This window comes from Camelus ferus, chromosome 7 (assembly GCF_009834535.1).
Source record: "Camelus ferus isolate YT-003-E chromosome 7, BCGSAC_Cfer_1.0, whole genome shotgun sequence".
In the NCBI taxonomy this organism is placed as follows: domain Eukaryota; kingdom Metazoa; phylum Chordata; class Mammalia; order Artiodactyla; family Camelidae; genus Camelus; species Camelus ferus.
The window spans coordinates 83,824,242-83,844,248 of NC_045702.1; the positions used below are offsets into that span (position 1 = coordinate 83,824,242).

The following is a 20,007-nucleotide window of genomic DNA, read 5'->3' on the forward strand; positions in this document are numbered from 1 at the left end:
CGGTCAGGAATGCTCCTCTCCAGGGCCTCCATCTGCACATGACCTCCCACTCCTGGTCTCCCTCTTCTTTCCTGGGATGTGGTCCCCACCCTGCGGGTCCCTGGACTTTGTAGAAGAGAGGAGAGGACGTGGAGAGGATGGTGACTCTTAGAACCAGGCTGCAGTGAGGGGCCAAGAACTTTGGGGGATTAACTGCTGACCCCCTGAGCAAACACTGCCTTCTCGCACCTCCCCTGGCTCAGGTGCCCCTGCAGAAACTTCCTAAGCCCCTGTGTCTTGGGAGTTCCTTCTGGAAACTAGAGTTTCCAGGGCCGTGCCTTGGGTCACAGCCAGGTGACTGGACTGCCTGCAATCTTTGGGCGAGTCAGGTGCCCTGGGATGCAGGGGATGTACCGCCACCCTCTGGGACAGGGGGGATGGACCACCATCTTCTGGGACACAGGGAAGGACCACCACCCTCTTAGGGGCCTGCATGGCTTCAGGAAGCATCTTCATGCCACCTCAAATCCATTTAGCCAGAGCCTACGCCTGGGGAGCAGTTGGAGGGGCAGAGAGGCAATGAGGGAACACCCATTTATTGAGCAGCAGAGTTAGGGGGCAGGGATGGAGCCAAGTCACTGGTCAGCGGCTACATTGTCAGCTCCTGCAGGAAATGCAGAAAGAGAGGGTCGTTTGGGGGAGGGGCCCCAGCAGAGCCAGCAGCCGGGCAGCGTGTCTGCGAAGGGGCCTGGCCACTCACCATGATGGCGTTGACGATGTCGCTCTGGTTGTCTCTCAGGGCCCGCACGGCCTTGGCCCTTGACACGTTGGCCTGTGCCATCACCAGCTCAATGTCCCGGAGCTCCAGCCCTGCCTCATCCACCTGGAGCGGGGCAAGCAGGGATGTGTGGGAGCGGCCCCCTCCCCCAGGCAGAGGCCCCCCGAGATGCCCTCGGGCAAAGCTGCCCCCTTCACAAGGCTGGGCCTCACCTCCTCGTCCTCCTCCTCCTCCTCCTCGCCCTCCTCGCATGCCGGCCTCACCCTCGGCCCAGGTGCTGACTCAGGGACCAGGGCAGAGGGCTCCGAGGGCACCTTGAACTTCTCAGCAGCAGCTCTGTGCACTTGCTGGGACAGGTCCTCGATCTGCAGCACAGGGAGCAGCTGTCAGCGGAGCCCCTTCCCAAAGGCTCCCACCCCCACGCCCACAGCCCATCAGACCTTGGCCTCGCCAAAGACCACGTAGGTGTCTGAAGCTGGGCTCTTAAAGACGTCTGGCTTGGCGATGACAAAGAGGATGTTCTTGGACTTCTGGATGGTGATCCTGGTGACCCCCTGGATCTGTCGTAAGCCCAGCTTGGACATTGCCTGGGGGCACAGTGGTCTCAGACCTGGGCATCGGCCCCAGGGACCCCAGTCGGGGGCAGAGGAGGGAGGAGCAGGCCCAGGGGGAGGTGGCACGCTGCCAGGGGGACAAGGGCTCTGCCACTGACTCCCGGGGGCCCTCCATGGGTCCTCCCAGGTGGCTCCCCTACCCCTGTGTGTACAGTAGGCCGTCGGACTCAGGCTGGGGGTGAGGGGAACATCTCAGCTGACATCCCAGCCCCAGTTACTTCACAGGGTGTCCAGTTACTGCATTTACCCAAGGGCCCCCACTTGGGGGCCGTGGGGTGCAAGGGCATCCCCTTATGCCCCCAGCACCAGTCCTGGGGTGGGTGGGGTTGTCTGGCCAACCTGGTCCCTCCTAGAGGGAGCAGGGTCCCAGCCGGGCCCCCAGCCCACCTTTCGGGCCTTCTTCTCACTGCGACTCTGTTTGGCTTTGGCGACGGTCTCCTCGCTCGCGCCAGCTGCTGGGGCCTGAGGAAGAGGAGGGTCTGAGCACCTGAGGGCAGGATGTGGAGCCCTCCCAGGGGAACACTTCCCCACTTCCTCAGGCACCTGGGCTGGGCACTGCGAGGTCTGCGGTCCTGAGAGGTCCTGCTCCTCCAGCTCAGCTGATGACTCCCCGTGGCTGTCCGAGTGCTGGCCGGAGCCGGGAGCCCGTGGTGAGTCTGAGGACAGGGGTGGGGTGAGGATGGCCTCCGCCTTCTGGACGGCGGCCAGGCGGGGGAAGCAGCTCTGACTGCACCATGGAGTGAGGCCCCGCCTGCCCACCCACCCTGCCACCTCTGGTCTTTTGCTCAGGACAGTGCTCCAGCTTGGATCCCCCTCACCTTCTTCCAAACTGTCCTGGTCATCCTGCTGCTCGGCAGCTGGGAGCCCTCGAGGGCCGGCTGGGCTCCGGGTCGCAGAGCCAGGAGGCACTTGGCAGGGGGGCGAGGTCCTCAAGGCCAGGTCTTTGGCATGGGTGCCCCCAGGGGGGGCCGCCTTGGGGCCGAGGAGGGGAGAGTGGGGCGGGAGGCTGACCTGCCCGGCCCCAGAGGGGTTTGTGGTCCCTGAGAAGGCAGCCACCGCCCGCTGGGCTCTTGCCCGGTGTGGCTTGCGGCCTGGAGAGCCCAGGGGCTCCTCGCCCTCCACCAAGGCTTCCCGGGGGCCCTGGCAAGGGCTGGGGGCAGGGGGTGCTGCGGCCTGTGGGATGGTCTCCATGGGGACACCAAGAGCAACAGGCTCAGGGCCCAGATTCCGGTCTTGGGGTGTACTGGACAGGCCCCCAGCGGGGCTTCCTGGGGGCTGCGGTGCAGAGGGGCCAAGAACTCCAGGTGCTGCCTGTGATTGCTCTCCACTGCCCGGGCCTGGCACGCGCTCTAGCCGCCTCGAGGGCGGTGGAGATGTCGGGGCAGAATGTTTGGGGCGGCCTCTTCCCAGCCTGGGCACAGCCCTCGATGGAGACTCTGAACAGGAACCCAGCCCAGACTCTGAAGCCACAGCTATGGGAGTGGCCCTTCCCTCCTCCACCAGGCTTGGGGGCCACACCTGGCCAACCTCCAGGCAGGTGGCAGGACAGGCCTCTCGGCCGCTGCTCCCGGCATCCCGGGGCACTGGCTCTAGGACTCCACTCCCTTGGTCCTCAGCCCCTAGGGCCTCCTCTGGGAGTGAGCTGGGCTCAGCTCCATCACCTCCACGCGCACGGGCATCAGGACAGGTTCTCCGCTCAGGTGTCAAAAGACCCTTGGCTGCTTCCTCCCCAGTAGAGATACGCTCTGAGGGATCTGGGGTCTCCACAGCAGGCTCAGAGGTGTCCGGGGTCTCTGTGGCAGGCTTGGAGGGGCCTGCATCTCCCTGTGAGGCCCAGGGTGTCCGACCGTCTGCAGCTGGCTCCTGGCCATCCAGATGGGGCTGACCCAGGGCCAGAGAGTCTGGGTCTCCTGTGTGGTCTGGGTCCTTTCCCTCAAACTCTGGCCTCGGTCCCAAGGTCTTGCCTCCTTTCTGCTGGGCTGTGGTGACCGTAGGCTTGCTCCTTGAGGTGCAGCCTGCATCAGTCTGCAGGGCCTGAGGGCTGGCCTTGGAGACAGATCCCTGGACCGAGGGGAGGGCTGTATCTTTTGGGGACAGGGATGCCATCATGTCCATTTCTTCTGGCTGGGGTTCAGGACTGGACTCAGAGGCAGATCCTTGGCCAGAGAGAAGGGCTGCATCCTGCAGGGACAATGATGCTGTCAGGTCCACTTCTACTGCCTGGGGTTCAGGATTGGCCTCAGAAGCAGATCCTTGGCCAGAGGGGAGGGCTGCATCCTGCAGGAACAGGGATGCTGTCAGGTCCATTTCTTCTGGCTGGGCTTCAGGACCGACCTCGGAGGCAGATCCCTGGACCAAGGGGAGGCCTGCACCCTTCAGGGATGCCATCAAGTCCACTTCTTCTCGCTGGGGCTCAGGACTGGCCTCAGAGGCAGATCCTTGGCCAGAGGGAAGGGCTGCATCCTGCAGGGACAATGATGCTGTCAGGTCCACTTCTACTGCCTGGGGTTCAGGACTGGCCTCGGAGGCAGATCCTTGGACCGAGGGGAGGGCTGCATCCTTCGGGGGCAGAGATGCTGTCAGGTCCACTTCTACTGCCTGGGGTTTAGGACTGGCCTCGGAGTCAGATCCCTGGACCGAGGGGAGGGCTGCATCCTTTGGGGGCAGAGATGCTGTCACGTCCACTTCTACTGGCTGGGGTTCAGGACTGGCCTCGGAGGCAGATCCTTGGTCAGGGGGGAGGGCTGCATCCTTCGGAGGCAGAGATGCTGTCAGGTCCACTTCTACTGGCTGGGGTTCAGGACTGGCCTCGGAGGCAGATCCCTGGACCGAGGGGAGGGCTGCATCCTTTGGGGGCAGGGATGCTGTCATGTCCACTTCCACTGCCTGGGGTTCAGGACTGGCCTCGGGGGCAGATCCCTGGACCAAGGGGAGGGCTGCATCCTTTGGGGGCAGGGATGCTGTCAGGTCCACTTCTACTGCCTGGGGTTCAGGACTGGCCTCGGGGGCAGATCCTTGGACCAAGGGGAGGGCTGTATCCTTCAGGGGCAGGGATGCTGTCATGTCCACTTCCACTGCCTGGGGTTCAGGACTGGCCTTGGGGGCAGATCCTTGGCCAGAGGGAAGGGCTGCATCCTGCAGGGACAGTGATGCTGTCAGGTCCACTTCTATTGGCTGGGGTTCAGGACTGGCCTCAGAAGCAGATCCTTGGCCAGAGGGGAGGGATGCATCCTGCAGGGGCAGAGATGCTGTCATGTCCACTTCCACTGGCTGGGGTTCAGGACTGGCCTCAGAGGCAGATTCCTGGACTGAAGGGACGGTTGCATCCTTCAGGGTGAGGGATGCTGTGATGTCCATTTCTACTGCCTGGGGTTCAGGACTGGCCTCGGAGGCAGATCCCTGGACCGAGGGGAGGGCTGCATCCTTTGGGGGCAGGGATGCTGTCAGGTCCACTTCTACTGCCTGGGGTTCAGGACTGACCTTGGAGGCAGATCCTTGGCCAGAGGGAAGGGCTGCATCCTGCAGGGACAATGATGCTGTCAGGTCCACTTCTACTGCCTGGGGTTCAGGACTGGCCTCTGAGTCAGATTCCTGGGCTGAAGGGAAGGCTGCATCCTTCAAGGGTGGGGATGCCATCAGGTCTATTTCTTCTGGCTGGGGTTCAGGACTGGCCTCAGAGGCAGATTCCTGGGCTGAAGGGAAGGCTGCAACCTTCAGGGGCAGAGATGCTGTCATGTCCACTTCTACTGTCTGGGGTTCAGGACTGGCCTCGGAGGCAGATCCCTGGACCGAGGGGAGGACTGCATCCTTCGGGGGCAGGGAGGCTGTCATGTCCACTTCCACTGCCTGGTGTTCAGGACTGGCCCCGGGGGCAGATCCCTGGACTGAGGGGAGGGCTACATCCTTCAGGGGCAGGGATGCTGTCATGTCCACTTCTGGCTGGGCTTCAGGACTGGCCTCGGAGGCAGATCCCTGGACCAACGGGAGGGCTGCATCCTTTGGGGGCAGAGATGCTGTCAGGTCCACTTCTACTGCCTGGGGTTCAGGACTGGCCTCGGAGGCAGATCCCTGGACCAAGAGGAGGGCTGCATCCTTCGGGGGCAGGGATGCTGTCGTGTCCACTTCTACTGCCTGGGGTTCAGGACTGGCCTCGGAGGCAGATTCCTGGGCCGAAGGGAGGGCTACATCCTTCAGGGGCAGGGATGCTGTCAGGTCCACTTCTACTGTCTGGGGTTCAGGACTGGCCTCGGGGGCAGATTCCTGGGCTGAAGGGAAGGCTGCAACCTTCAGGAGCAGGGATGCTGTCATGTCCATTTCTTCTGTCTGGGGTTCAAGACTGGCCTCAGAGGCAGATCCCTGGATCACGGGGAGGGCTGCATCCTTCGGGGGCAGGGATGCTGTCATGTCCACTTCTTCTGGCTGGGGTTCAGGATTGGCCTCGGAGGCAGATCCCAGGACTGTGAGGAAGGCTGCATCCTTCAGGGGCAGGGATGCTGTCATGTCCATTTCTTCTGTCTGGGGTTCAGGACTGGCCTCAGAGGCAGATCCCTGGATCAAGGGGAGGGCTGCATCCTTTGGGGGCAGAGATGTTGTCATGTCCATTTCTTCTGGCTGGGGTTCAGGACTAGCCTTGGCAGCAGATTCCTGGCCTGAGGGGAAGGCTGCATCCTTCAAGGGCGGGGATGCCATCAGGTCCATTTCTTCTGGCTGGGGTTCAGGACTGGCCTCGGAGGCAGATCCCAGGACTGAGAGGAAGGCTGCATCCTGCAGGGGCAGGGATGCCGTCATGTCCATTTCTTCTGTCTGGGGTTCAGGACTGGCCTCATAGGCTGATCCCTGGACCAAGGGGAGGGCTGCATCCTTCGGGGGCAGGGATGCTGTCATGCCCACTTCTACTGCCTGGGGTTCAGGACTGGCCTCGGAGGCAGATTCCTGGGCTGAAGGGAAGGCTGCATCCTTCAGGGGCAGGGATGCTGTCATGTCCATTTCTTCTGGCTGGGGTTCAGGACTGGCCTCAGAGGCAGATCCCAGGACTGAGGGGAAGGCTGCATCCTGCAGGGGCAAGGATGCCATCAGGTCCACTTCTTCTGGCTGGGGTTCAGGACTGGCCTCATAGGCAGATCCCTGGACCAAGGGGAGGGCTGCATCCTTCGGGGGCAGGGATGCTGTCATGTCCACTTCCACTGCCTGGGGTTCAGGACTGGCCTCGGGGGCAGATTCCTGGGCCGAAGGGAAGGCTGCAACCTTCAGGGGCAGGGATGCTGTCATGTCCATTTCTTCTGGCTGGGGTTCAGGACTGGCCTCAGAGGCAGATCCCAGGACTGAGGGGAAGGCTGCATCCTGCAGGGGCAAGGATGCCATCAGGTCCAGTTCTTCTGGCTGGGGTTCAGGACTGGCCTCATAGGCAGATCCCTGGACCAAGGGGAAGGCTGCATCCTTCGGGGGCAGGGATGCTGTCATGTCCACTTCTACTGCCTGGGGTTCAGGACTGGCCTCGGGGGCAGATTCCTGGGCCGAAGGGAAGGCTGCATCCTTCAGGGGCAGGGATGCTGTCATGTCCATTTCTTCTGGCTGGGGTTCAGGACTGGCCTCAGAGGCAGATCCCAGGACTGAGGGGAAGGCTGCATCCTGCAGGGGCAAGGATGCCATCAGGTCCACTTCTTCTGGCTGGGGTTCAGGACTGGCCTCATAGGCAGATCCCTGGACCAACGGGAGGGCTGCATCCTTCGGGGGCAGGGATGCTGTCATGTCCACTTCCACTGCCTGGGGTTCAGGACTGGCCTCGGGGGCAGATTCCTGGGCCGAAGGGAAGGCTGCAACCTTCAGGGGCAGGAATGCTGTCATGTCCATTTCTTCTGGCTGGGGTTCAGGACTGGCCTCGGAGGCAGATCCCTGGACCGAGGGGAGGGCTGCATCCTGCAGGGGCATGGATGCCATCAGGTCCACTTCATCCTGCTGAGTCTCAGAGCTGGCTGCAGTGGCAAACCCGTGGCCTGCCTCTTTCTTCAGGTTTTGCAGAGAGCTGAGTTCCGCCTCTCCCTTAGAAGTCCAGGGCTCTGGGCCTAAGGCAGCGCTGTCTCCATCCTGCGGGGGCTGAGGCGTGATTGCGGCAACAGGTGCTGGTCCTGTCGTGGAGTCTGCCTCTTCATCCCAGGTGTGAGCGGTCGCCCCAGCGAAGCCTGGGGCTTCCTGCAGGGCGTGAGGGGCCAGAGCAGCAGTGGACGTCTGGCCTGAAGCAGGACCCAGCCAAGTTATTTCGGAGTTGGTTTCCTGCCTCTTGGCAGCTCGACTGGTTTCCCCCTCGGACACCCCAGAAGTGGGCTCCAGGCCCCAGGTGGTGGCCTCACCAAGGCTGCTTTGGAGCAGGGCGGCGGGCTGTGCATGGGGCTCCCCGCTGTATAGCCTCTCATCATCAGCCCCTGCGTAGGAGGCCGAGTCGGGGTCCGAGGAGGCAGCCGAGGTGTCATCCCGGAAGGCGAAGGCCTCATCCATGCCCTCGGTGATGGAGAGGTCGGACAGCGACTGCAGGGATGAGGCAAACGTGCTGTCGTCCTCGCCCTCCCCGGCCAGGTCCCCTCTGGGGGCGGGGGCCGCCTCGCCCTCCTCCTGCTCCTCCTTCTGCTCCTCCTCCTGCTCCTCCTCCTCCTCCACCTCAGGGGGCAGCGGCATCACCTCCACGGCCTCCACCTGGAAGATCAGGCTGCCCTGGAAGGGCAGGAGGGAAGCAGGGATCATTGGGTCGTTGGCCAGGAAGTCCAGCTCAAAAAAGTGGCCCTCCTGGCCCCAGGAAGAACTGCTGTCCTCCGAGAGGCTGGACTCTGAAGACGTGTCCAGGGGCTCGGGCAGGGGCGGCTCCCTCTCGTCCGCCATGGACCCCGGTGGGGAGAAGCCCCAGCCCGAGGGCACGTCCAGCCCTTCAGCCAGGGCCTTCAGGCTCAGGGAACAGGATGGGGACGAGGCCCAGCTGTCCCCGTCCGCCGTGACGTAGGAGCCTGAGGGTGAGGCTGGCGGCGAGTCCCCCAGCTCAGCCTGGGCATCCCGGATGTCCCTGCTGTCCCTGCTGTCCCTGCGGGGCCCGGGGCCAGGGAGCAGGGTAGAGGCTGTCTCGGTGGGGGTGGAAGGAGGTGTGAAGAAGGAATCAGACTCTGGGGCAGGGAAAGGCACAGGAGGGTCACCCTGAGAACACAACTCGGGGGGTGGGTTCAGGCTGGCGTGCCCACCCTCCCAGTCCCTGAGCTCTGGCAGGGTTGCCCCGGGCAGTGGGGGCGCCCGACACGTCTCCTCGCCCATCACAATCCGGGGCTCCAGGGAGGCTGGGAGAGGACCTTCTGGGGATCGAACCTCAGGGGACCCTGGGCTGGGGCCGCCCTCTGCTGGGACCGCCCAGGCCGAGGGGGCCCGGCCCGGCCCCGCATCCCAGCTGGCTCCCTCGGGCGGGGGCCGGGCACCCGGTTTGCTGGGCAGGAACGTGAGGGCCAGGGCGCTGGGCCCAGGGGTCAGGGCACAGTGCTCCAGCCCGTCCCCTCTCGGGGTGGTAGCCTCAGCCGCATCGCAGGACGGATCTGTGGAGAGACAAGGGTGTGAGATGAGCCTGCATCTTCCCTGAGAATCAGCTCCCAGGCCGCAGCCATTCCTCCCTCAGATGGAAGTTGAGACCAGGCTGGGGCCCCATGGGGGTGGGTGTTGGCTGAAAGGAGAGGGAAAGGGAATTGCTGCTCCTGGGGGAGGATTTCCAAGAGTTCTGACCACAGTGAACAGCTTGGGGTCTGGCTTTTCTCTGAGATGCTCGGTGAAGATGAGACCAGCTCCTGTCTCCTTGGACACTGGCGTGCTGCCTCCCTGCACGTAATCTATGCCTCCTCGCCAGGCTTGTCGGCCTTCTCATGACCTCCCAGGTCAGCGAGTCCCCAGGGAGCAGGAGGCCTGCTCTCTGCTCAGCTCTGGAACATTCCAGGTCTTACGCCTGCTGTGAAGTGAAGGTCTTGCCTCTCTGCCTCAGCTCTCTCCTTCCCTTGCTGCCTGTACCTGAGGCTAACCTGCCAGGGTCTCACTGGGCTCCGCCCCACCCTGTCCACAGCGCTGGCACACGGAGGAGGGGAGGCAGGGGCCATGGCATGCCTGTCCTCAGGCAGGGTGTCCCAGCTCAGGCTGGGGCCAGGGGGCCATGCTGGCAGTGCTGCTGGCCATCCGGGGGAGCACAGAGAGGGCCCCGCCCTGCCCTGCATTCGGCTGTAGGGGGGCTGTGGGCTCTGGGGGTCATGAGAGCATCCAGCTGAGTCTCCACAGTGCACAGTGACAGTCGCCACACAGGTCTGGCGGGGCTGGCTCCCTCTGCCAGGAACATTTGAGCGGGTCCCCTGGCAGTGGACAGGGGCTGCCCAGGCCCCAGCCATGTTCTCTGGAGGGTTCCTGCCCCCATGACCACCCACAAGCACATCCGTGCCTCAGCTTTCTGCCTGCAACGCGAAGTATCTGCCAGGATTCGAGGCGAAGCTTATGAAGGGACAGCCCCCTCCCCGGGCTGCGTATCTGCTGCAGTAGTAGCAGAACCCTCGGGCCACACTGCTAGGGTGCTGGCATGGCCAGAGGGTCCTGAGAAGGGGGTCCTTTGGGTTCACTGGGGTGTGATGAACACCTAACCCCTAGAGGTGGGTGTGGCTGGAGGGGCTGGGTGCTGGAGACCGGGCTCTTGGCACTGGACTCCAGGGCCCAGTGGCAGGTGGAGGGTGGAGCTGGGCTAAGGGGACAGAGGAAGGGAAGCCAGAGGTCAAGGGTTTTTGTGACTCATTCAAGGTCATCAAACAGTCCAAGCAGAATCAGCTGAGTGTCTGGGTCTGGGGAGTCCCAGCCCCGACCCTCTTTATTACGACCCCTGGACCCAGCGCTGGTTTCATCCCCAGGTGACTGCTCACCTACAGCAAGGTGCCCTTGGCCCTCCCAGAGCCACACATGGCTGACCTCCGGTCGGCCCATCCTGGCTGGTCTTCCCAGGCCCAGACAGATCCCTTCAGCGTCCACGGACTTGCTGACTTAGCCTCTCCAAGGATTCGCGAGTCTGCACTCCAGGACCACTGGTCCTCAGACCGTGCTCCCCCAGGGCCTCCCACCTCCCAGACCCCAACCGGCACCTCTGGCTTCCCCAGGCTCCCGCTGGAGTCCTGCTTCTCCCTCCTGAGCCAGGAACAGTCACCAGCCCCGAGGGGGTTCTCAAGCATCTGGGAGACAGGCGCCCTGCTCCGTGCATCCCTAGCGACCAGGATGCAGTTGACAACTCACAACCTCTCCTCCAGAGCTGATGGGCCCTCCAGGCCCGCTGCTCTGCTCAGACAATGGGAAGATGCGGGGCGGGGCAGGGTTGTGGTGGGGGACCCAGCCCAGGAAAGCTTGGAGCACACAGAGTCCCAGGACACTCCCAGGCCCCCCAGTCGCTTCTGGCTCCTGGAGGACATCCCTGCTCCACCCCACCCTTCCCCGCAGTCCTGAGTGGGGTCAGAGGTGGGCCAGGATTCAGGTGCACAGAGGGGCAAAGGAAAGTAGGGGACGGCGAGGTGGGGCGAGGGCTGGAGAAGGCAGAGGGCTGGAGAAGGACAGGGAGCGAGAGGGACGTAGAGAGAACGGGGCGGAGAGTGGGGCACGGAGAGGGAACGGGGATGGAGATGATACAGGGACTGAGAGAGAGAGGGGTGGAGAGGGAACAGGGACGGGGACGAGAGAGGGGCGGTGGAGATACACGCAGGCAGGGGAGCCCCGCGGCCTCACCTGTGCGGGGCCCCGGCCCGCCCGCCTCCGGCAGCAGCAGCTCGGCGCGGGCAGCTTCCCCGGGCATGGCCTGGCCGTGCGCCCGTGCCTCCGTCCCCTGTCTGACCGTGAGTCCGTCCCGCGGAGCCTGCGCGGCCACCGCCCCTCGGCCGGGGTTGACGGGGGTGTCAGCGGGTGACGTCAGAGCCGCCCCGCCCGCCCGGCGCCCGGAGTGAGCGTGCGCGGGCGCGCCAGGCACTGCGGTGCGCGAGGGCGGGGGGCGGGGGTGCGGGCGTGCGGGCGGGAGGGGATGACCAGGCTTCGCTGCCTCCCCATACCCTAGCCCGACTGCACCCTCCTCCCGCGGTGCACGGCCCTGCCTTTCCCGCAGCGCTCCTCCCTTCCCCCCACCAACAGGAGACAGGTTCAGGCCCAGCCGGAGGCCTCACCCCTCAGCCCAGTTGGGAGAAGGCGGAGGGTTGCCAGAATTCTGGGTGCAGGGCCGGGGGAGGGGGGTGGTCGGAGGTTCTGGGAGGGGGGGCAGGGCGCTTTGGGGGAGGCAGTGACGCAGTCCCCCGGCTCAAACTCCCGGCTCTCAGTGCCAGGGTCGGGGTCCCCCGCCCAGCCTGGTGCCTCCATCCAAGAGGTGAGCTGGCACAGCAGCTCCGCACTGATTGGCTGGTCCTCGCACGTCGGTCTCCGTGGCAACCGCCTCCAGGCTCCATGGCAACCAGAGCTGGCTGGCGGGAGGCGCAGCAGGAAAGGCAGCCCCAGCAGATCTCCAGACAGACTGGTCCCTGGGGCTCCCCGCAGCAGCTCAGCACTGTCCCACCCCTCAGCCCTAGGGCAGTGGAAGGAAGATGGAGAAACACACCTTCCTTCATTCTTGGCAGCCACCCCTGCCACACCCCTAAGGACTCAAGCCCTCCTGGGTCCTTCCTGAGATGTGCCCTTGCTTCCATACAGGCCCTCCTGCACTCAGATTCACCGAGCACCCGCCCTGTGCCAGGCTCCGGGAGACAGATGAACATTGTCACCACCCCAGAGCTAGACGGGGGCGGGGGCAGGCAATCAGAGCAGCCATTGTTGTAGGGGAGTCTCCTCCATCCTCAATCTTCTGCTGGCTTCTACCCCGGAGCCCACGGAGCCAGGGGCTGCCTGCTGGGCATCTTCCCACTGCACCAGGCACCAGATCCACCATCTTGCATCCCTCTCAGTCTCTGGAAATCTGCCCTTCTATCCCACTGGTGGGGAGCTCCTCTTCTTCCTTTCCTCCTCACCTACCTTCATTCTCACCTCCCAAGAATTTCTAAGTTGCCTCCTCCTATGGCCCCTCTCCCGTCACCTTAGCTGAGTCCTTCATAACTCCCATTGCTCTGCCAACCACCTACCATCTGGCCAACGCTATTAACTTTCCAGAAACCAAAAGCCTTTCATCAGGGCCTGAGGGGCTTCCAGCCTGGACAAGATGGCACAGGCTTGTTTCTCTGCTCCTCCTGACGAATCCAACAGAAATGCAGGAAATAAGAGACCACCAAAATAGAACCCTCAAAGATGAAAGAAGGTGAGCTGGTGAGGTACCTCAGTCCTGGAAGAACAGCAGAGCAGCCTACCCAACAGAAGGGGACCCAGACTCAGCATTTCCTGACCCCCAGCTACTACAAAGAAGAGGACCAGATGGGCATATTTGTCTCCACATGGAACGGGAGTCCGTGACAACCTAGGGATTCTGGCAGAACTGGCACAAAGATCATGGGAAGCCTCCCGACAAGGGACCAAGGGAAGCACATTCTTTCCCCACTGTGCCCAGCACCCCCTAAACCCCACCCAAGGCTCTGGGGTATAGGGGCACTGGCAGGGGGGATCCTACTACAGCAGGTTTTCAAGCACTCTCCCTCCCCCAGGGATGGATACTGATTCTCCCTCCCACCAGAGACATAGGATGGTCCAGCCGAGGAAGTGCCTGCCACCCCTTCAAGAGCACCAGCAGGGACCAGTGGCATGAGACCAACACAGTGCCACTGAGTCTCTGAATGTTACGCTGTCATTAGAACCACAGGCCATGAAAGTAGCCCAGGACCAGCATGCTGAACCCAAGTAGGGTGACTGCCTGCTAAAGTTAAAAGTTTGACCATAATAGCTTAATTGTCTGGAATACAATAAAAAAAGAAAAAAAAAATCACCCAGCATACTAGGAAGATAAGGGAAGAATCCGAGAACCAGGAACATCACAACTAGAATAAGACAAAGTAATTGACTGATACCAACACTGAGGTGAAGAAGATGCTGGAATTATCTGACAAGGATTTTCAAAAGCCATACTAAAAGTAATTCAACAAGTAGTAACAAATTATCTTGAAACAAATGAAAAACATCAGCAAAGAAATAGACTTTATTAAAAAAAGAACTAAATGGAAATCATAGAGCAATGAGTGGAGTGAAAAACTTGCTGAATGGGCTTATTAGTAGGTAGAAATGACAGAGTAAGTTTGAGGACAAGTCAATAGAAATGACTCAACTGAATAACAAAAAGAAAACATATTGACAAAGAATTACACAGAGGCTCCAGAACCTGCAGGATAGTAATTGGAGTTCTAGAAGGAGAGGAGAGGAGGGTTGAAAAAAGCATCCAAAGAAATGATGGCAGAAACTTCGAAATTAGGCAAAAGATAGAATTTACAGATTCAAGTAGCTGAGCAAACTTCAAACAGGATAAACCAAAAGAAATCCACACCAGGACACATTACAGTTTAACTATGGAACACTAAAGACAAAATTGTGAAAGCAATCGGAGGGAAATGATGGTACCTGTAAGGGGACACCAATTAGAATGACAGTGGACTTCTCATCTGAAACCACGGAGGTCAGAAGGGAGTAACACAGCATTTTTCAAGTATTGAAAGAAAAGAAAATGTCATTCAAGAGTGAAGGAGAAATACATTCTTAGATGAAGAAAAACTGAAGGGATTTATCACTAGCAAGACCTTCCCTTTAAGACTGGCTAAAGAAGTTCTTTGAAAAGAAAGGACATAATAAGGCATCTCGGAGCATCAGGAAGGAAGAAGAGGCAGTCCTTCTCTTCTTGAGTTTTCTAGAGCATATGTGATGATGGTAACAAATTATTAACACCATCTGACACTCACGATGATATTTAAAGGTAGAAAAGGTAAATGGACTGAAGTGACAGCCGAGCTTCCACATGTCACTCAAGGCGGTAAAATGCTGCTGCCAGTAAGACTGTGACAAATAGCATGTGTGTATTTCATACCCAGAGCAACCACTAGGGAAACTACACCAGCGTTGTGCCCAAAATATCTATAAATAAATCAAGGCATCCTTTAAAATGTTTAAATTATCCACAGGACAGCAAGAACAGAGAAACAAAGGAACAAGAAGCAGAGGTAAACCAGAAGACAAAGAACAAAATGTCAGACTCCAATAACCTTTACATACCTTAAGTGTAAATCGCCAAATGTACAAATAACATATTAAAATGTAAATACACAAATTAAAAGGCAAAGATTGGCTGAGGGGATAAAAAAACAAGACTGAACTATATACTGTTTATAAGAAACTCCAAATTCAGTGACACAGGTATGCTGGAAGTGAAATAATAGAAAAAGACATACCATGCAAACATCAACCAAACACAAGACAAACAAAACAAGCAGGAGAGGCTATGTTAACATATGACAATGTAGACTCCAGAACAAAGAAAATGAGTAGAGACAAAGAGGGACATTATGTAAATGACACATTCTATAATGGATCGATCCTCCAGGAAGACGTAAGAATCCTAAATGTGTTTTCAACGACCATCAAAGCCTTGAAATACATGAAGCAAAAACTGATAGAGTTGTAACAGACAAATCCACAGTTACATCTGAAGGTTTGACCTCATTCCTCTCAACAACCGATAGGCCCCCTAGACAGAAAACCAGCATGGACACAGAACTAAACCATACTGCCAACCAACAGCATCCAATCAACATGGATACGCCACCCAACAGCAGCAGAATACATCCATTTTTTAAAGTGGGGAACATTCTGGGGGGAGGGCATAGCTCAGTGGTAGAGCGCCTGCTTAGCATGCATGAGGTCCTGGGTTCAATCCCCAGCACCTCCATTAAAAATAAATAAACCTAATCACACCCCCCCAAAAAAAACCAAATAAAAAAACGTTTAAAGTGGGGAACATTCCTCAAGATGGAGCAAACCTTGGGGGAAGGGGCAATAAAGGGGTAGGGGATTTAAAAAAAGGTTATTATGGGATTGTACGAAATCATGTTTGTGAAACTTCTGAAAATTGTAAAGCACCATAGAATTTAAAGAATCTTTCATTTAATTAAAAAAAAAGGACACATTTAAAATACCTGAAATCACAGAGTATGTACTCAGAACACGATGGACTCAAACTAGAAATCATTAGAAAGACAAGAAAATCCCCAAACACTGGGAATTAAACAACACCCTTCTAAATAACCCATGTGTCAAGGAGGGGGTACACCAGGAAGTTTTTTTAAAACCCAGAATCAAATAAAAATAAAAATAAAAATACAAAATATCAAATTATGTGGTCTGCAGCTAAAACAGTGTTGAGAGAGGTATTTATAGCACATCAGAAAGGAAGAAAGATCTCAAATCAATCACCAACCTACCTCAGGAAACCAGAAGGGCAAAACAGACTAAAACAAGCAGGAAGAGAATCACAAAGTCAAGAGCAGAAATCAATGAAATTAAAAACAGGAAAGCAACAGAGGAAATCAATGAGGCAGAGAGGAATTGTTCTTTGAAAAATCAGTAAAATTGTAAGACAGATAAAAACAGAGAAGACACAAATGACCATATGCAGTGGGGGTTATGATGGTTCTTTTTTTTTATTGTTATAGTCATTTTACAATGTTGTGTCAAATTCCAGTGTAGAGCACAATTTTTCAGTTATACATGAACATATTCATTGTCACATTTTTTTTTGCTGTGAGCTACCACAAGATCTTGTATACATTTCCCTGTCCTGTACAGTATAATCTTGTTTATCTATTCTACACATGCCTGTCAGTATCTACAGATTTTGAACTCGCAGTCTGTCCCTTCCCACCCCCTACCCCCTTGGCAACCACAAGTCTGTATCCTATGTCTATGAGTCTGTTTCTGTTTTGTATTTTTTTTTTTTTGTCTTTTCTCATTTCTTTCTTTATGACGGCTAATTTTATGTGTCAACTTGACTGGGCTTAGGGATGCCCAGACAGCTGGTTAAACGCTATTTCTGCGTGTGTATGTGAGGACATCTTTGGAGAGCTTAGCATCGATCGGTTCAGTAGAGGAGTAAAGAGATCTGCCCGCACTGGCATCAGCCAATCCGCTGGGGGTCAAGAGAGAAACAAAAACGCATAGGAACTGTATAGCACAAGGAATTATATTCAGTATCTTGTAGTAACTTATGGTAAAAAAGAATTTAATGTGAAAACAAATATAGTATGTTCACGTATGACTGAAGCATTATGTTGTATACCAGAAATTGACACATCGTAAACTGACTACACTTCGATAAATGTGTGTGTATGTATGTATGTATGTATGTGTATATATATATATATTTATATCTACAAAAGAAAAAAAAAGGCAGAAGGGTGAATTCACTTTTCTTGAGCTGGGATGTCAACCTCCTATCCTCAAACACTGGAGCTCTTGGTTCTCAGGCCTTTGGACTCCAGGGCTGACAGCAGCGACACCCACCCCCTTTCCCCTCTTCTCAGGCCTTTGCATTTGGGCTGAATTTGTACCATTGGCTATGACTTTCCTAGTTCTCCAGCTTGCAGACAGCAAATTGTGGGACTCTCGGCCTCCATAAGTGCATGAGCCAGTTCGTATAATATATCTCCTCATGCATTTGTCTCTGTATAGATCCTCTTGGTTCTATTTCTCTGGAGAATGCTGACTAATAGCAGGGCCAACACTACAGAGCCTGAAGACATTGCAAGGACACTAAGGGAATGCTACAAACAACTAAATGCTCATAAATTCAACAACGTTGAAGGCATGGGCAATTACCTGAAAATCAAAATCTACAAGATGAAATAGATAATACGAATAGTCCTACAACCATGAAAGAAAGTGAATTTGTAACTTAAAAAACGTCCCCAAAGAAATCTGCAAGCCCAGATAATTTCATGAAGTTACATCAAGTATTTAAAGGAGAATCAACATCAATTTTAAACAACCTCTTCCAAAAAATAGGAAGAAACACTTTCTGACTCATTTTTGGAGATAAGAAATACCCTGATATCCAAACCAGGTAAAGTTAGTACCAAAACCAAACACTATATACCAATATCTCCCATGAACTTAGGCTCAAAAATACTCAGTGAAATATTGGCAAATCAAATCCACCCATGTATACAAAGAATTATACACCACAACCAAGTGGAATTTGGTATGCAAGCATGTAAGTATGCAAGGATGGTTCAACACTTGAAAAATCAATGTAATCCACTATACTAACAAAGAAAAAAATAATATAATTATCAATTGATACAGAAAAAACATTTGACACAATCTAACAGACATTCAGATTAAAAAAAAACTTTACAACAAGTTTAAATAAACTTGATAAAAATCATATACAAAAACCTTACAGCTAACATCACAGTTGATGGTGAGACTGAATGCTTCCTAGGACTGGGAAGGAAGGCAGACATGTCTGCTCTTTTCAAAAGTAGAAGTTCTTTTTTTTAAAAATAGTACTGGAAGTTCTAACCCCTGCAGTAAGGCAAGACAAAGAACTAAAAGGCAGATGGACTTCCAGAAGTCCCAGTAAAACTCGTTAAAATTATGAAACATTTAAAGCTCCTGTAAATGGTCTGAAGAGCCAACAAGTGAAGAAATAGCTACTCAAGAAAATCCATGCAAATTTACTAAGAAAGCAGAATCTACAGTATTTGAACCAAGACTGCTCCCTCCCTAGGGAGGGGGAGAACCCACTGCAGGCTGGTGCGACCAAGAACACAGGGCCCCAAGAACACAGGGCCCCTCAGCGGCACCCCTACTCCCAAGCACAGGGCTTTCTTCCCAGGGGTTGAAGGACTTTAGCGTTTCTTATCGTGCCCCCTGCCTCGCTGCTGAGGCCGAGTCCCAGGCAAGTGTGGCCGAGAGGTGGGGGTCCCCTCTGCTTAGCCCCCACTTGTGGGAGGGAGACAATACCCAAATTCAGAACGTCTGTGTTTTAAAGGACACCATCAAGAAAGTGCAAACAGAACCCACAAAATGGGAGAAAATCTTTGCAAATCATTAATCTGATATGAGACATGTTTCCAGAACTTCTAAAGAATTCCTACAACTCAGGAAGACAACCTAATTAAAAACTGGACAGAAGATCTGAATAGGTATTTCTCCAAAGATTGTATGTCATGGACAAGAAGCACATGAAGATACTGGTCATGATAGAGATGAAAACCCAAACCACAATGAGGTACTGCTTCCTACCCACCAGGACGACTAGAATTAAGCCAGGTTAAGTGCTCAGCATCCCTAGCCGTTAGGCAAGTGCAAATGCAAACTGTGAAGAGATCACTCCACAGCCTTTGGAACTGCTAACAGCCCGTGAGAACACAAGCTGGCCAGCGCGCGGAGGGCCTAGCTGCTCCTCACACACTGCTGGTGGGAGCCCAGCGCGTGCTCAAGCACCTCCGGAAACACACTTTGGCAGTTTCTTAAACGATGCGTAAATCCCATACAATCTGGCAGCTGCGCTCCCGGGCACTCATCCCAGAGAAATGAGAAGGTTAAGTTTGCACAAACACCCCCACACAGGGCTGAACCACAGTCTGACAGCAGTTTAACCAGGAAGGAGCTACTGGGTGAAATCTCCAGAGAACTGTGCCTGTGAAGAAAGCCAGCTTCTGAAGGTAATGTGCTGTGTGGTTCCTCTCTAGAACATTCTCGAAATGACAAAATAGAAATGGGAGTACAGGTTGGCAGTCGCTGGTGGCTGAGGACAAGCGGGAGGTGTGAGCGTGAAGGGCAACATGAGGTGCCCTCATGGTGATGCAAATGTCCTGTATGTGTGCTTTTCTTCCCGTCACCGTGCTGGCGGGACAGGCACCAGAATTCTACCGGATGTCACCGCTGATGAAACTGGTAGAGGGCGCAGGGGACCACTGTTTTTTACGACTGCAGGCAGCCCCTAAGAATCTCAAATAGAAGCCAGCGGTCCCAAATGAACAGGCTGAGCTCTTTCCTCAGCGGCAGCTCCTGGAGGCTCCAGACTGGCTGGGAGACCGGCGCTGGTCCCTGCTTTGCAACGCTCTGCTCTCCCCGCTCCCTCAGCTTGCCTGGGCTGGGCGTCACCAGTTCCTGAGAACTGTCTCTAGCTGTCCCCTCCTTCAGGGTGAAGAACCCCCAGTGCAAATGACAAGCACCCATGTTCTGTGAGCTGGTGCCGCCCCAATGCCTGTGTGCTGGTGAGGCTTTAAGTCCGAAGGACCGGCCTCACTTTCTGAGCAACCACTTTGGAGGCAGAGGGAAACGGCTGGGATGGGGCCCGGAGGGGTGAGGCGGCTCCTCTCTGCTCAGCTCCCTCCGCTCCCGCTGGCGGCAAATGGCAGTGCCCAGTCTCCCCTGTGTGTTCTGCCAACAAGTTTCCTGTGAGGGACTGGAAGGGAAAAAGCCTTCCCTTTCCAGCATCATGCAAACGGTTCCCACAACGGCAGTCTGACACTCTGGTCCGGGTTTAAGTCAAAGAGGGGTCTCTTCTGGCCCTGCAGCATCCCCCACTCATTCAAGACCACTGGATGGGAGGGAACTTCCTGGGACAACTGCGATCAATAACCCTAAGCCATGCCCCGAAAACCCAACTGGCCCCACTGGGACGGTCCTCACACCAGGAAGTTGGGAACTCTA

General features: G+C 56.1%; 1 protein-coding gene across 2 annotated transcripts; it reads right to left on the reverse strand.

The window, feature by feature from the left end:
* Positions 1 to 559: 559 nt before the first annotated feature.
* NACAD (NAC alpha domain containing) lies at positions 560 to 11,288 on the reverse strand. Of its 2 annotated transcripts, XM_032484343.1 has the most exons (9): positions 11,131 to 11,288; positions 4,891 to 8,933; positions 2,190 to 4,794; positions 1,915 to 2,027; positions 1,759 to 1,833; positions 1,198 to 1,344; positions 970 to 1,122; positions 740 to 862; positions 560 to 643 (listed from the first exon to the last, which is right to left on the reverse strand). In XM_032484343.1, exons 1-9 carry the CDS (start codon positions 11,195 to 11,197, stop codon positions 629 to 631), a joined length of 7,341 nt encoding a protein of 2,446 aa, XP_032340234.1. In that variant the 5' UTR covers positions 11,198 to 11,288; the 3' UTR covers positions 560 to 628. The 2 variants fall into 2 exon arrangements, with proteins under 2 accessions (XP_032340234.1, XP_032340233.1); XM_032484342.1 differs by having other exon boundaries at positions 2,190 to 8,933.
* Between the last annotated feature and the right edge of the window lie 8,719 nt (positions 11,289 to 20,007).

Bases quoted from the DNA above. Each gene is read 5' to 3' on its own strand.
- NACAD (XM_032484342.1), bottom strand. From the start codon at position 11,197: ATGCCCGGGGAAGCTGCCCGCGCCGAGCTGCTGCTGCCGGAGGCGGGC. The intron at 1,345-1,758 runs GTGGGCTGGGGG...CTGTGCCCCCAG, and splicing joins GTGAGAAGAAGGCCCGAAAG to GCAATGTCCAAGCTGGGCTT. The intron at 1,123-1,197 runs GTCTGATGGGCT...CCTGTGCTGCAG, and splicing joins TGGTCTTTGGCGAGGCCAAG to ATCGAGGACCTGTCCCAGCA.